Source organism: Mugil cephalus, chromosome 17 (assembly GCF_022458985.1).
Source record: "Mugil cephalus isolate CIBA_MC_2020 chromosome 17, CIBA_Mcephalus_1.1, whole genome shotgun sequence".
NCBI lineage: Eukaryota > Metazoa > Chordata > Actinopteri > Mugiliformes > Mugilidae > Mugil > Mugil cephalus.
The window spans coordinates 4703873-4717313 of record NC_061786.1 but is presented as its reverse complement, the minus strand read 5'-3'; the positions used below and the strand labels follow the sequence as shown (position 1 = coordinate 4717313).

Genomic DNA, 13441 nt, shown 5'->3' with positions numbered 1-13441 from the left:
CACTAAAATCTTTCTTTCATCTGTTAAAGAATTGTGGCTTTTAAATATCAAATAGTACTCAACACATGACAACAAATCTGTGTGTGCTGAATTCAAATGAGTATGAGTAAAGATATGAAGACAGCTATTTTTGTCAGTATATCTAAGTGTTTTATTTCAGTAAAAATAATTCTTATGCTGATAACATCTTTTTCAGTTTGATTCACGCAGACTAGAAGCTGGTTATATTTTAGTCTTTACACTGAGTGAAGTTATCTGTCAGAACAGGAAATAGATATTATTATTAAACCACTACACACTCACTAAGATTCCTTTCCACAAAGCACAATGTCAGTATGACTGCAAAGAATATACGAGAAGAAAGTTGATCTGAATCACTGATCCACCTTATGTTAAATGAGGAAGTAAAGCTATGTGAAGTAGAACATAGTCTCTGATGAAGCACTTTTAGATTTATTCCAACACAGATTGGTCTAATTTAGGAATAAACCTCCTTGAACAAAGCAGCATCCTTAGGCATCCAGAGAAACTGCTCCACCCAGTGGAGAGTTGTGGTCACGACACGAAAGTTCCTCAACTCTCTTGGGTCCTCAAGTTTGAACATACAGTAAGATCACTTTATTTGTGATTGTACCTTAATTACAGGTTATTATTTATATTGCACGTGAACACCAGGTTTCGGTGCCTGGATTCCATCTGTTTCTTCCAAATGCAGCGATTCATTTACTTCTCTTTTCTTTGGCTTTCGGGAGCCTTTAAAAAATATACCTACGACTGCTTTTCAAATCTGTTGGTACAGTCAATCGCACAAAGCTAGTTTTATAATTTAGACAGTATTAAAGTCTATTATTCAAACTAATGCTGCTAATCTAAGTGCTCATCTGTCACTTTTTGTCACTCAGTGGCCAAAAACTTCTGCTTGCTGTGACGTGATATGCATACCCTCTATTGATAACCTGCATAAATGCAAGAAAATGGCTTCAGTTTATTTCAACTCTGATTCTATCATGATATCTTGAATCTTCAGAACTCAGAACTTAATAATTAAAAATATGTGTAAACATTATGTTTTTATCGTTATGTTTTTGGCAGAAACGTTCATTTACTCATTCATTCATTGCTGGTAGATGGCTCGAGGTTTACTCTGTAGATGTCTGCAACTTCTTCCATCAGGCAATGGACAAAGGTTGTTTGACCAATACCATAAAGTCAGGCTGCTAGTCCATCACAGCGCCACATAGAGATTGGACAAAAAACATATTTTACCCTGTATGGACGGACAACCATGCACACTCACATCTATACTCAGCAACACAAGACACACACAAAATGACAAAACCAAAAACAAGAAACGGGGGCTTGGGGCAAGGGATGTTCAGAGTGACGTGCAAGGCCTTGGTCACAATGTCAATCACTATATCATCATGCTGCCCTTTAAACAAGACAAACACACAAAAAAAAACAAGACAAGGGCTGGAGGAGGAGGGTAGGATTTGAGGTCAGGTCCTTGAAGTTCTCTTGAAGAGGTTTTAAGAATCGCTGCTTCAAAGATTTCTTTTTTCTTTTTGTCGATGCCTTCTCCAATTGCTGCTCTAGATGTGTAAGTGTGTCCATTAATGCATTTCTGGAGTTTTCCTCTTCCTCCTCCTCTTCTTGAGGACCTCCTTCGAAGACTGCAAACGCCGCTGGAGGTCAGATTTTTCCTGGTTCCACTGTTTTTGTTGGTTTTCAAGGTCGTCCTGTGCCTTGATTGCAGCAGCCTTCATCGTGGACGTTGTCTCCAGGTTCTTCCCCATGTAACCGAACCATTCCTCCTCCCAGTGGCGTTGTGGATCTTCCATCTGTTTTTGCAGGAGAGTCAGTGCTGCTTTAGCTCTGGTGGTTTTCTCCACCTCTTGCTCAGACAGCTCTCGGCTGCCTTTCTTTTTTCTTCCTCTGTCTTGACTGCTTCTTCGAGCTGTTAAGCCTGCAGGGAAGCATTTCCATGCATTTTGTCCGTTTTGCAGAGCTCCTGACGGAGGACAGTCCTGTCTTCTTTAGCTTTGTTTGCTCGAGTTGTGAGAAGTTGTTTCATCTGCAGCTACGAAATGTTATGAAATAAGCCATCGGCCGATGGCTCCACTTTCAGAGTTTGCTCAAACTGAATTCTCTGTGTGGATGGTTGTGTAGGTGGCCATTTTATCCCCTCTGGGCACTTGGATGGTTGTGGTTGAGGTCTCATGTTCACCAGATGTGGCTGCATGAAACGTTTTAGTTGAGGTCTCATGTTCACCAGATGTGACTGCATGAAGCGTTGTGGTTGAGATCTCATGGTCACCAGATGTGGCTGCATGAAACGCAGTGTTTGAGGTCTCATGGTCACCAGATGCGGCTGCATGAAACGTTGTGGTTGAAGTCTCATGTTCACCAGATGTGGCTGCATGAAACATTGTGGTTGAGGTCTCATGTTCACCAGATCTGGCTGCATGAAACGCTGTGGTTGAAGTCTCATGTTCACCAGATGTGGCTGCATGAAACATTGTGGTTGAGGTCTCATGTTCACCAGATCTGGCTGCATGAAACGCTGTGGTTAAGGTCTCACATCCATCAAATATGGCTGTATGGAAGACTGTAACTCAGTCTTTATGGCAGGGGTTTCTGCAGAATGTGCTTCAGAAGTTCCCACAGGTACCCCTGGACTGCATCAGGCACCTCTAGAGATGCAAGAGGTAACTCTGCAGCTGTGACAGAAACCCCCAGAGATGCAGCAGGTACCTCTGTAGTTACGGCAGCTACCTCTGGAGATGCGGTAGGTACCTCTTGAGATGAGGAGGGTACCTCTGGAGATGAAGTAGGTACCTCTGGAGATGAGGCAGGTGCCTCTGGAGATGAGGTGGGTACCTCTGGAGATGCAACAGTGTCCATTGGTAGCTGGCTCACATATATTAGGAGCTGGAGCTGCATCAGCAAGTTTGGGAGTTGTGGCAGGTACTTCAGGGTCTGTGGCAGGTAATTAGCCAGGCATCAGGAGCAGTGGGTTCTGGTTTTGTAGCCAGTGTTTGGCAGAATTAAACCAAAGCTGATCCTTTGCATTGCCATGCATGTTGTTTGAATCCCCTCTTCAGGCCACGCTTCTTGTTCTTCTGCTCCTACCGCATGAGGAGGGGTTGAGTCTGCTCTGCCTGGAGCACTGGAAACTCAGAATCATTGACCTGCATGCTGCAGTGGACACCTGATGAGTCAGATAATATTTGTAAGGGCAACGTTCTAAAATGTCATGGTGGACATCATTATATGAATCAATTAATCTATAAATTAATACATAATTACACCAATCATTCAATCGGTCCATTAACCAATCATTACACCAATCAATTAATAAATCAGCCTCACAGAATACCCGCCCATTATGGGAGACGGTCTTTTATCATTATTAGAGGAATTATTTATAATTCCCTTTGTATCATATCAGTACGTACTGGTATGATTGCTCAAACTTTCACAACCATTTACCATTTTTTCATTAAAGACAGTGAAGGCACGTGGCTCTCCACAACTTCCTAGCATCCACAGAACATGCAAGGTACACCCCCAGCACCACACAGGAGAGGTCCAACCAGGAGAGTGAAGGAAACACCTTGTGGGAGACCAGAATCTGGTTGATGTCCTGTCGACCGGTACCACTCTCAAAGAGCGGCCCTTGTCCAGGAACAGCTGGACGACTTTTTCCTGTCGGAGGCTGGCGCGTTTCCCCACTAGTTCTCTGTGGTACATTTGGGCTGCAATGACCAATAAATTGATGGAGATTGAAGACTATATAAGTTTTGTTGTATTGCTCAACACAAAAGACACTGCAAACATATTATAACTTTATGTGGAATGTCTGGCTTTAGGTTAGTTTATAACAAGCCTGATATAAATGCCTATAATGATGAGATATAATAAGCCTATAATAACACTCAGAAGTCGTAAATGTTATGAAATGAGATGATCATAAGATGAACACGTGGAGATATGCATTTATAACAAACCTGATAAACAAAAGACCATGTTTATTAATAATAAACATAAGAACTAATAACATTTCAAGTAAGGCATAATGAAGCATGTAAAACGGGTCTTACTGCCTCATCAGTTGCTGGTGCTGGTCGTGTGGTGGGGGTTGACAGGATGTTGATGGCGTAGATGCTGAAGGCCCCACTGCTGTTAGGATGGTGGTCACGGGAGGGGAGGGTGATGGAGAGGATGGAGTAGAACACTGGCACAGAGGATGAGGCGAGGTTGGAGACAAACTCTGCAGACTCTTTTTTCTCTTCTGAGAATCAAAACTTTCCTCCTCCGCCTCCCGCTCCTCGATTGAATGACCTGGCTCACCAAGAAACCGGGTGATCGAAGTGTGTAGCTTAGAGCCTTTAGCCAAGTCAAGTTCACCTGTGGCCGCCTGTAATAAACGTTGGTTCTCTCCAGCTGCAGGTCTTTGTCTCCGTGGTATGTTGATGCCATGTTGGTCACTTATCACCTCCCAAAAACTAGAGACGCACAGAGAGGATTCAGACCAACGGTTCACGACTCACAGCCACCAGCCGTCAGGTCAGGACCAACGGTGCTAGCTGCTGTTAGCTGTGTTGCTAGGTGAGCTACCTCAGCAGCCCGCCCAAAACCACACAAACATTTATCATACAGCTTTCTAACCAACCGACGCCTCTTCTGAAAAAGATTTTTTTTCTCAGCTTCGCTCTGATTTGGTTGCCCCACTGGCCAGGTTGCAGGTGAACGATCCCCCTCATTTTTGTCGAAATGAAAGAAGAAAAAACTTCTCTACGTAAACCGAACAAAGTCATTAACGCTCTCACGCTCCAGCTACGGAATAACCTGAGAAGGGATGAACAGTACCAGCTACATGCGGCGAGAAATTTGGTGTCAATAAAAACAGAGCAGACACCTCATTGGTTGAGGCGACTTTGTGCCGAGTTTTGATTGGACGCTGATATTTTGGTTACCGCGGTAACGCCAAGTGGATGTAACTCATGCAGCGTCTCTCTCATTTCTTGTATGTTTTATTTCCCGTCTATGACTCGGCCCTGAACTCATACAGTATGACATTGCAGAGAAACTTCTGTAACATCAATCACCACTGTCCTTTAGTGAGAATATGCCTTCAAATTCCTGTTAACCACAGATCATAAAGCTGTTCCCAACCTGATCAGTGAAATAATGATTTATGAACTTTGCATCGTGTACACTGTAGTGAACATACACAAACCTGAAATTATGGACTGATCAGGCCAGTTGCTCCTTGCTTTATTCAGACACCATTTTTTTTGTTTAGTTTTGAAGCTCAAAGTTTTGTATGTTAAGCATTAATCTCTGCTTAATGATTTCCTTTTCAGTTTCAGTCTGTTTGGGAGAAAATGATGAATGGAGCGTTGAGCATTTAAAATCACTGTTCCTTTCATCATATTGGTATATTTTAAGGGTGTAACCTTGAGCCGAGTCTCGCTGGTCAACCATTTCAGTCCAGTACATGCAAATACAAACATGCATGAGTGAATAATACTAATCCTCTATAACTGATACATTTTTTTATGGATGGCAGTCCATTCCAGTTATAGTAAGGAAGTGACAGGCATGTATTAATATTAAATATGCTCAAACACAAAATTATTTTCTATAACATTTTATGAATTGATGTTCCAAATCTGCACCAGCAGCAACTACACCCTCAATATTTCATCACCATCGTGCTTTTGTCATAAATTCTTTACAGCCAAATAAATGAGATGGATTTTCTTTTAATACCCAGTGGTAAAACAGGATTTTGTGCATGAAATATAACATTACACTGTCTTTAGAGTCTTTTCACACTGAACAATCATCAGACAGCAGCAATAATATTCATGCGTTTCATTTATACCAGCAATGCTGATACTATGGTACAGGGTGTGGTCTACAGTAATCCATCAGTACGGCGTTTGGGCAAATGTTTTGCCATCAGTGAACACTGGGAATGTTTAAATGTTAGCATGGAGCATGTGGAGAGTCGGGGCTTCCCTGATTTATAGCTCCTATTGGTTTACACTGTAACATGGACTCCATATAAAACATGATATAAAACATAAAGTAAAGGAACTTCTGCCTCTGTGACAAAACATACACACCTGAAACAGCAAAATAGATGAAGAAACAATAGAGACATGACAATGCTCCCACTCCCTGACAAATACAATTATCATAAAATCCCAACAGCAATATATCAGAATTCTGTTTGGAAAAAAAATATATTTTTGGTTACAACTCATCAATACACACAAATGTATCGTATATTGTGTAATTGCATTTATGTGTAGCATGTGTGGACATGTTTGAGAAAGTTGAGCTTCACGGCAGCCCTATAGACCAAACACTGTGGTGTGTCACAAACAAGTTTGGTATTCACTTCTGGGCCAAAGCCTATTACAGAAAACAGGAAGGAGTTCAAATGTTTGCAACGCCCACTTAAAACCCACTACACATTAGATATAAAGCAGAAAACATTAAGTGTCAGTAAAAGAAGAGTTCCAGTAGTTTTGATTTGTTTGCTGCAAAATTAAATTCTCTCAACTCAACTAGAGGTGGAAGAAAGTAAAAGATGGGATGATGTAGGAGGAGAACAAAGAGGAAGATGATGGCAATGTTAGAAGCAAGGGCAAAGACAGAAGACATGGATAAAGGAATACACATAGCGGTAATCATCGGTAATAATAATAATACTCCCAATCATAATAATGGTCAGACAGCTTTTCCAAATCTTCTGAAATGTGTAAAGGTACTCTTAAACTAAGGATGGGAAAACTGCTGACAAAGAAATAAGGCCACATAGAAACAACAATATAAAAAAGTAACATAAAATCTGATCATTTGTTCATAAAATAATGAAGGATGAGAGGCACTGTGAGTTTTCTATCATTACAAGAGGGATTTTTGGCTTTCCACTTTCTGTGGGAAGTCTTTCACTTGAACTGAGTGACATTCTTTTGTGTGTGTGTGTGTGTGTGTGGTTATGAACACACCAGATGAAGGTACATTTCTAAGCACAGGTGCTTAAAAGTGTTGAAACCACCAATAGCATCATCTTTAAAAATGAATAGAAATCACTATACTCCATAGAAAGTGCTGAGAGAGGGGCAATGATAAAACAACTCATTTAAACTCTCAAGGTGTCAGATGGGTGGAACCTCTCATTGGTATTAGGTTACTAAGGTCATCTATAACTGAAATAAAAAGCACATCTGACAGGGTGACCATTGGCCGTTATTGGTAGCACATAAAGAACACTGGGGTGACAATGCACTCCTTAGCATTCTCTTGTCCTGTCTAATAAGATCGGCTATTTGTAAACAACGCATTGTGCATTGGTGTGATGAGTAGATGGCCACTGAGGTAACAAAATCCAGTCTCATGCTATGACAGGTCTTTCTGTTTCAAAGAAAGACCTTTGAAACTTCATTTCACTGTTTGGCTTCAGGGAAATATTCTTTCACAGCGTTGCAGGGGAACAGGTTGTGGATAATGACTGTGGGCCGTCACCCTCAGCAGCAGCTGGGGACTGATGCTGGACTGCTTCCTGTTCCTGCTGAACCTCTTTCACAGCCAGGATGCGTGTGAGCATGTTCTGTAGAGTGGTGGCATCCAACGGTTGTGAAGTGTACCAGTGGGAACTGTTAAAGTCAGAAAAAGATTTTCCAATCATTTCATAGCAGAATGTTGCCACATGTTTGTTACCTGCAGTAACAAAGATCTAAGCAGCATATAGGCCACCAACGCTCTCAAACATGTTTGGTTTCCACAAGGTCTTGAAGCAAAGCCTTGGTAAAAAGTGATGCTCAGTGACTCTGACCTGTGCGTGTGGACATTCTGGTGAGGCTGGAGGTAGAACACGTCGGTTCTCTTCTTCACAGACTCTGGGCTGTCGGGGAGGAAGAGGACAAAGACAATGTTTGACCTAGTTCTTAGCTTGGAGCAGTCGCAGTTTGTCTGTAACCGTGCTCTGTGTGCGATTCTCACCATCTAGAGAGGTAGAACTCATAGAGTTGGACAGGACAGTGCAGAGGGTTGGTGACGTTCTGGAGCATCTCCATGTCGCCCTCGTTCTCCGCCTGCCTTCTTCTGGAACGTGCTAGAAATAATACCAAAATCAGGTTAAAATACAATCAAGAATACTGCAATTAAAAACAGTATATAAATGCAAAGACAAGCTACATTTTATTTCAAATGATCATTCTGCCTGTCCCACCTGTCTCTTCCTGGCTGTGCGGGGCAGCGCTGCTTCTCTGGTAGCGGAGGTAGTGGACTTTGCCCGCTCGACTGCAGGGCTTTGAACACCGAGTGAAGTTGGAAAAAGAGAGGCTCTGGTGCTGCTCCACGGTGGTCAGGTGGAAGGTTTTGGTGCAGAAGAAGAGCAGCGTGTTGAGCAAGACTATGGGTGAGTACGCGCCCAGCTGCTTACACTCCCACAGGTAGGGCTCCTCCACACGGGATGAAACAACTTGACCTAGAAGAGGAAAGGCGCCTGGCTTTTCAGTATCTAAATACTTACATGTACGCGCTGTTTGAATGTTGAAGATAGCTTTTCCTGCTGTGGCTTAAAGTGACAGTTGTGTGACTAAAACGTAACTGAACGAATGGACGATCCTGCCCATTTCCATACATAAAGCAAGGTTCTGAATCTTTTCTGCAGAAAAATAACCACAAGCAGTTGAGAATCATAAGTTAACGTCAGTGACTGTACCACTAGGCAGCAGCTTAGGTTTCCAAAGTCGAAGCATCCCAGTGATCTCGGAGGCAAACTGAATGTACAGCTTGTCAGTGAAGATGTTCTCTATGCGGCCCTTCATGAAGAGATACTGTCCAATGAGAGGTAGAGACAAAAGACGGAAGAACATACATGTTAAGAAAAGCAGCAGCAGACTAAAAGAAGTAAAGCCAGTGACCCTGTCTGCCTGAACCTGTTGAATCCCCAGACAGAGGTAGAAGATGCTGTCTGGGCTGTATCTCTCTCCGTTTGGCCGTCGTACTTCTCTGACGAAGTGAGACAGACCGTAGTTGAGCTCAGCAGAGTTGCACTGAAGGACGTCTTCTTTAATGTCAACTGGACTGGCTGGAGGAGATGAGAATATCAAATACAGTTTACAGTAGAGATGATCAGTGCTTCGGTGACAATTGAACTAAATGAGTGAAGAAATGTCCAGCTCACGTTGTTGTGACTGCTTGTTGCGTTGCTGAACCCAGCTCCTCCAGGCGTTAACGCCGTACAGGTGGTTCAGTTTGGGGGGCGCCGGAGTCACGGCTGCACCACGGTCCAGAGAACCAATTCGCCTTCGACCCTGAACGGACAGACAATGAACACTGTTGTAGTGGATGACAAGACTGACTTGAGCAACTTCCACGGTGAAGAGAAAATGCTGCTGGACCTGAGTCCCAAATTTGCTTCTCGTGTCAACATGTACGGAATGACAATAAATGCACCTTAAAAATCAAGAGCGGTCTACAAAAATCTGCCCGCAAACTAATCTCAATCGAATAAAACGTATTCGCACAAGTAGAAGGCTGATAAAGTGAATGAAAGGCAGCAGATCCCTTGAGGATGTCGTACCCGTTTCCGGCTGTAGGAACCCTCTCTAGCTCTCTTCACTCCTCGCCGTGGAGCAGACAGCTTTTGATCCAACAACTCTGTAGATAGCAAACAAAACACCTGTGAGTGCAATGTTCATGTCCAGGTACGGATGCTTGGTCAGAATAGGCTGGTATACTGTTGACCAATGTACTGCAGACCTGCCAGATTTTTTGTGTCCTTACCTCGTTTTTCAGAAAAAAACTCAACAGACTTTCCAGGACACGTGTTGATAGCTAATGTGGCAACACATTTACAGTAAAATTAAACAACTTCCACTAACGTTACGCTCTAAGTGGGTGTAAGCTCAGCAAAAGTTAGTCGGAAATGGTTCATATTATGTTATTTTGGAAATGTTTGAATATTTAAATGCAAGTATAATGTTATGTTATGTTTTCTTTTGTTAATTGTTAGTTGACCAAAGGTTTGATGGGACTGCTCAGGAAATACGGAATAGATTAATGGAAGCTAGTGTTTAATACGTCTTGTTTGTCCAATAACTGATAATACTTTTAGACAATTACACACATGGCAAGATTCATCTTGGTGTTGTTTTCTGATGTCTCACCAGAAGGAAAGTCAGTCTCCAAGTCCATCGCTGGTGAGGAGGGAGGTTGGTCTCCGGGACTAGCCGTAGGAAGGGCGCTTGTCGTTTTGCTGGTCTCTGGCTGGGCATTAAGCTGAGGATCATCCGACTCTGTGCACATCTCTGAACTGCTAGTAGGTGGCAGGTCAGCCTGCACTGCTTTCTCCTCATCTTTACAGGCTGTAGCAGAGACCACTTCTGACTTTATGTCTCCACTTTTAGAGCTCTGGTCTGTAGACATGTGCATGTCCAAACATTTCTTCATATGCTCTTTGTATAACTTAAATATTAATAGGAATACATTACAAGCACTCACCTGCACTGGAAACAGGCTCATCTTTTTGTTGTTCTTTGCTCACAGCAAAGCATTCTGATTGGACAGCTGCGTCTTTCACGTCTTTCTTCTGCGGCGGAACGACAATGGGTACTGGAACCTGAAAAAAAACAAAACAAAGAAAACGGGTTTGATTTGCTGCTGCAAAGACTCAGCACAATTAATCGTTCAAATGTCTAAGAATGTGATGGTGGTCATGTAACGCAACGCACCGGCATGGGCATAGGCATCGGAACAGGCGTGTGCTGGCAGTACATGTTCATAGGCACTGGAATAAAGATGGGGACTGGGACTGGAACCATTACCACCTTCACGTTCTCCTTACCTTCTGAGGATGGAGGAGGGCGAAAAGAGAAATATAATTACAAATGAAACAGCAAACTGTCTCGCAAAGATCAAAAGAAGTGCAATGGAAATTTACCCTACAATAGACTAAACTCAGCAGGCAGCATGGAGACACAAGGACATAACGTCATCCGATTGACAAATTATTTTGAAAGAAAGGAAAAATGATTTATGCTCTAAAATGTAATTTAACTGATAAACGTGTATGTGGACAGTTTATCTCATCTTTCTCATGATGAACAAGAACTGTACCTAACGGCCTTGTGTATTTATACTTACAAGTATGTATAGAAATGTGCATGATTCTTGACTTGAATGTGTATGTATCAGGACAGATATTTAACCCAGAAATACAAATGTACTAGCATTTTATTGGCCTGAAGATGTCGCCATTTTTACCACAATCAACGCTTTGAAAAAGAGATCATAAGTTACAGCTTTCTGTGCCGTTTGGATTCATAAAAAGAAATACACCAGCAGTTTTCAAGATATTTGCAAAACTAGATAGATGAAACCTTTATGTCAGCAGCCTTCTGTGAAGCAAAGGAACGGAGATTTTGTTAAGTGTTCTGTTGATGTTCATCGTTTCAAACGGAGGCGGCTATTTCCACGTGACACAAAAGGAGAAATAAATAGTCGCAAACACATTTTCACTCTTACAGTTTATGTAATTTATTATCATTTCTGCTTTTAACAGTACTGTTTTCAATGAAATCTCAAACACAAATAAAACAAAGGGGAAAAAGGTGAAACATGCACATACAGAAAACTAGTAGCAAAAACATACATGTTAAATACACAATACAATATGTAACAATGCGGAAATCAAATTATGTGCGGCTCAAGTTTGAAATTAACCTCCGCTGACCTGCTTTGGCAGATGAAAGAAATCAGTCTTGGATCACAGGCTTGCATCACTTACAAGGTACAGCAAGGACTTTTCCACCACAGCTCTCAAGAAATGACACATTCATACACCAAAACATAGTGTAACGACACAATGAGTTGGGCAAACGTCCACAATGAATCCATGTTAAAATCAAGTCACTGTAAGATTTAACTTAATAATTTGAAAACAAACTATAGATGGATCCAAGGTCAAGACCGACTGGGAGCTTAACTTTTTTTGTTATCAAGAACAGCACTCTTAACTAAACAACTACCTAGTTATGTCAATAAGTTAGTGTGAACTCAAGAGCCCCAGCTAAACCTTCCACTGGTGCTGGTGTACCCTTCCTAATAAACAAAGACAGGTCCCTGCCTTTTACATGCTAAACCCTTCAAGGCCATCAGTTTTAGAAATACTGCATCATGTCAGCTGCAATACACATCAGTTTCCTCCTGTGATACAAATTAAATGAGACAATAAGGTCCATGACGAGGCCCTAACGAGACTAATTTATCTACAGTGGTGTGAGAAAAAAAAAAAACAACAAAACAAATAAAACACCACTAGCATAATACTGAGAATGTGGGTATTTAATTCAAATATGAACACGTTTAGCAGCACATCGTACTAGAAACAGCTTCAGGAACCTGTTTCACACATTTGCAGTTGGATTTTAGCAGGAATCACTTTGCACAGTTGTATGTGGCACTAGTTTAAGGGGCAAATTCAAAAACATCAGGCCTAATAATGTGCTCTCAGCTTTATAAGAAGCTGGAGATAATTTCTACCTTTCAGAGTGTGATATTGAGGGACTTTATGTCATGTGTTTGGAATTAAAAGATGAGGACCCACCTGAAATAACAAGTCTATTTCCACAACACACACAAACAATTTCTGTGCATGAACAATAGATGGATGTTTAAGATACTTGTAATTGTGCCACAGTCAGGATTAGCCTTAAGGACGTGTTTATTTATAAAGACACACATTTATTCATGAGGTAAACTTATTTTTACTAATGGTTACAGTACTGCCTGTAGGTCAGAGAAGCACTTAAATGCACAGGTCTGTACCTCGTCTGTTATACGGACTAAAGACCAGAACCAAGGTAGACAGAACCATGCAAACCTGTTCTTATAGAGCAGATTACAAATACTGCAATCTTTAGGTTATTGTTTAAGAAAAAAATACACAAACACCACTTTATGCGAGTCATTTTGCCAGTTTGCAAATACAAATCCATAAAAGTATATGAAACAAAAGACGTCTGAATTGGCTCTTAACAAGGTTTATAGTTAAATGTAAACAGACAAGTGTAAAAATACAACTTTAGTAGTGTAAGGACTGAGCACAAGCATTTAACCCTGTAGTTGTTTTAACCTCTGTCCCTGGTCGCGGCAGATGGACGTCTCATGTCAGCAGGTCAGGAGGCTGTGGAGAGAAAAACGTGGGTGACACACTCGACCCTCTTAAGAAGTCAGTGGAAAACTTCATGTACATTTCAACAGATTCTGTTTGCACATTGTTGTTAGTGTGACTGAAAAAGCATCAGCGTGGCTGTAGTCGTAGTAACAAACACTGCACACCATTAAATTACCAAAGCTTGGACAGTGACTACACAAACTTTATTTGTTCCGTGTTTAAAGCACAAGTGAATTC

General features: G+C 41.7%; 1 protein-coding gene across 4 annotated transcripts in view; it reads right to left on the bottom strand.

Moving 5' to 3' along the window:
- Window positions 1-13441, bottom strand: part of LOC125023644 (zinc finger MYM-type protein 4-like) — a 42942-nt gene that overhangs the window by 17247 nt on the left and 12254 nt on the right. Inside the window, exons 19-29 of one of the 4 annotated variants that reach the window (XM_047611039.1) lie at window positions 10761-10876; window positions 10531-10648; window positions 10197-10445; window positions 9611-9687; window positions 9212-9341; window positions 8964-9115; window positions 8747-8861; window positions 8252-8509; window positions 8023-8134; window positions 7856-7924; window positions 5756-7676 (exon numbers count right to left, since the gene is read on the bottom strand). In XM_047611039.1, the coding sequence (XP_047466995.1) occupies window positions 7496-7676; window positions 7856-7924; window positions 8023-8134; window positions 8252-8509; window positions 8747-8861; window positions 8964-9115; window positions 9212-9341; window positions 9611-9687; window positions 10197-10445; window positions 10531-10648; window positions 10761-10876 (1577 nt within the window). In that variant the 3' untranslated portion in view covers window positions 5756-7495. Of the gene's footprint in view, window positions 1-5755; window positions 7677-7855; window positions 7925-8022; window positions 8135-8251; window positions 8510-8746; window positions 9116-9211; window positions 9342-9610; window positions 9688-10196; window positions 10446-10530; window positions 10649-10760; window positions 10877-13441 lie in introns of those variants that run through there. The other 3 variants (XM_047611037.1, XM_047611038.1, XM_047611040.1) reach the window with 3 other exon arrangements.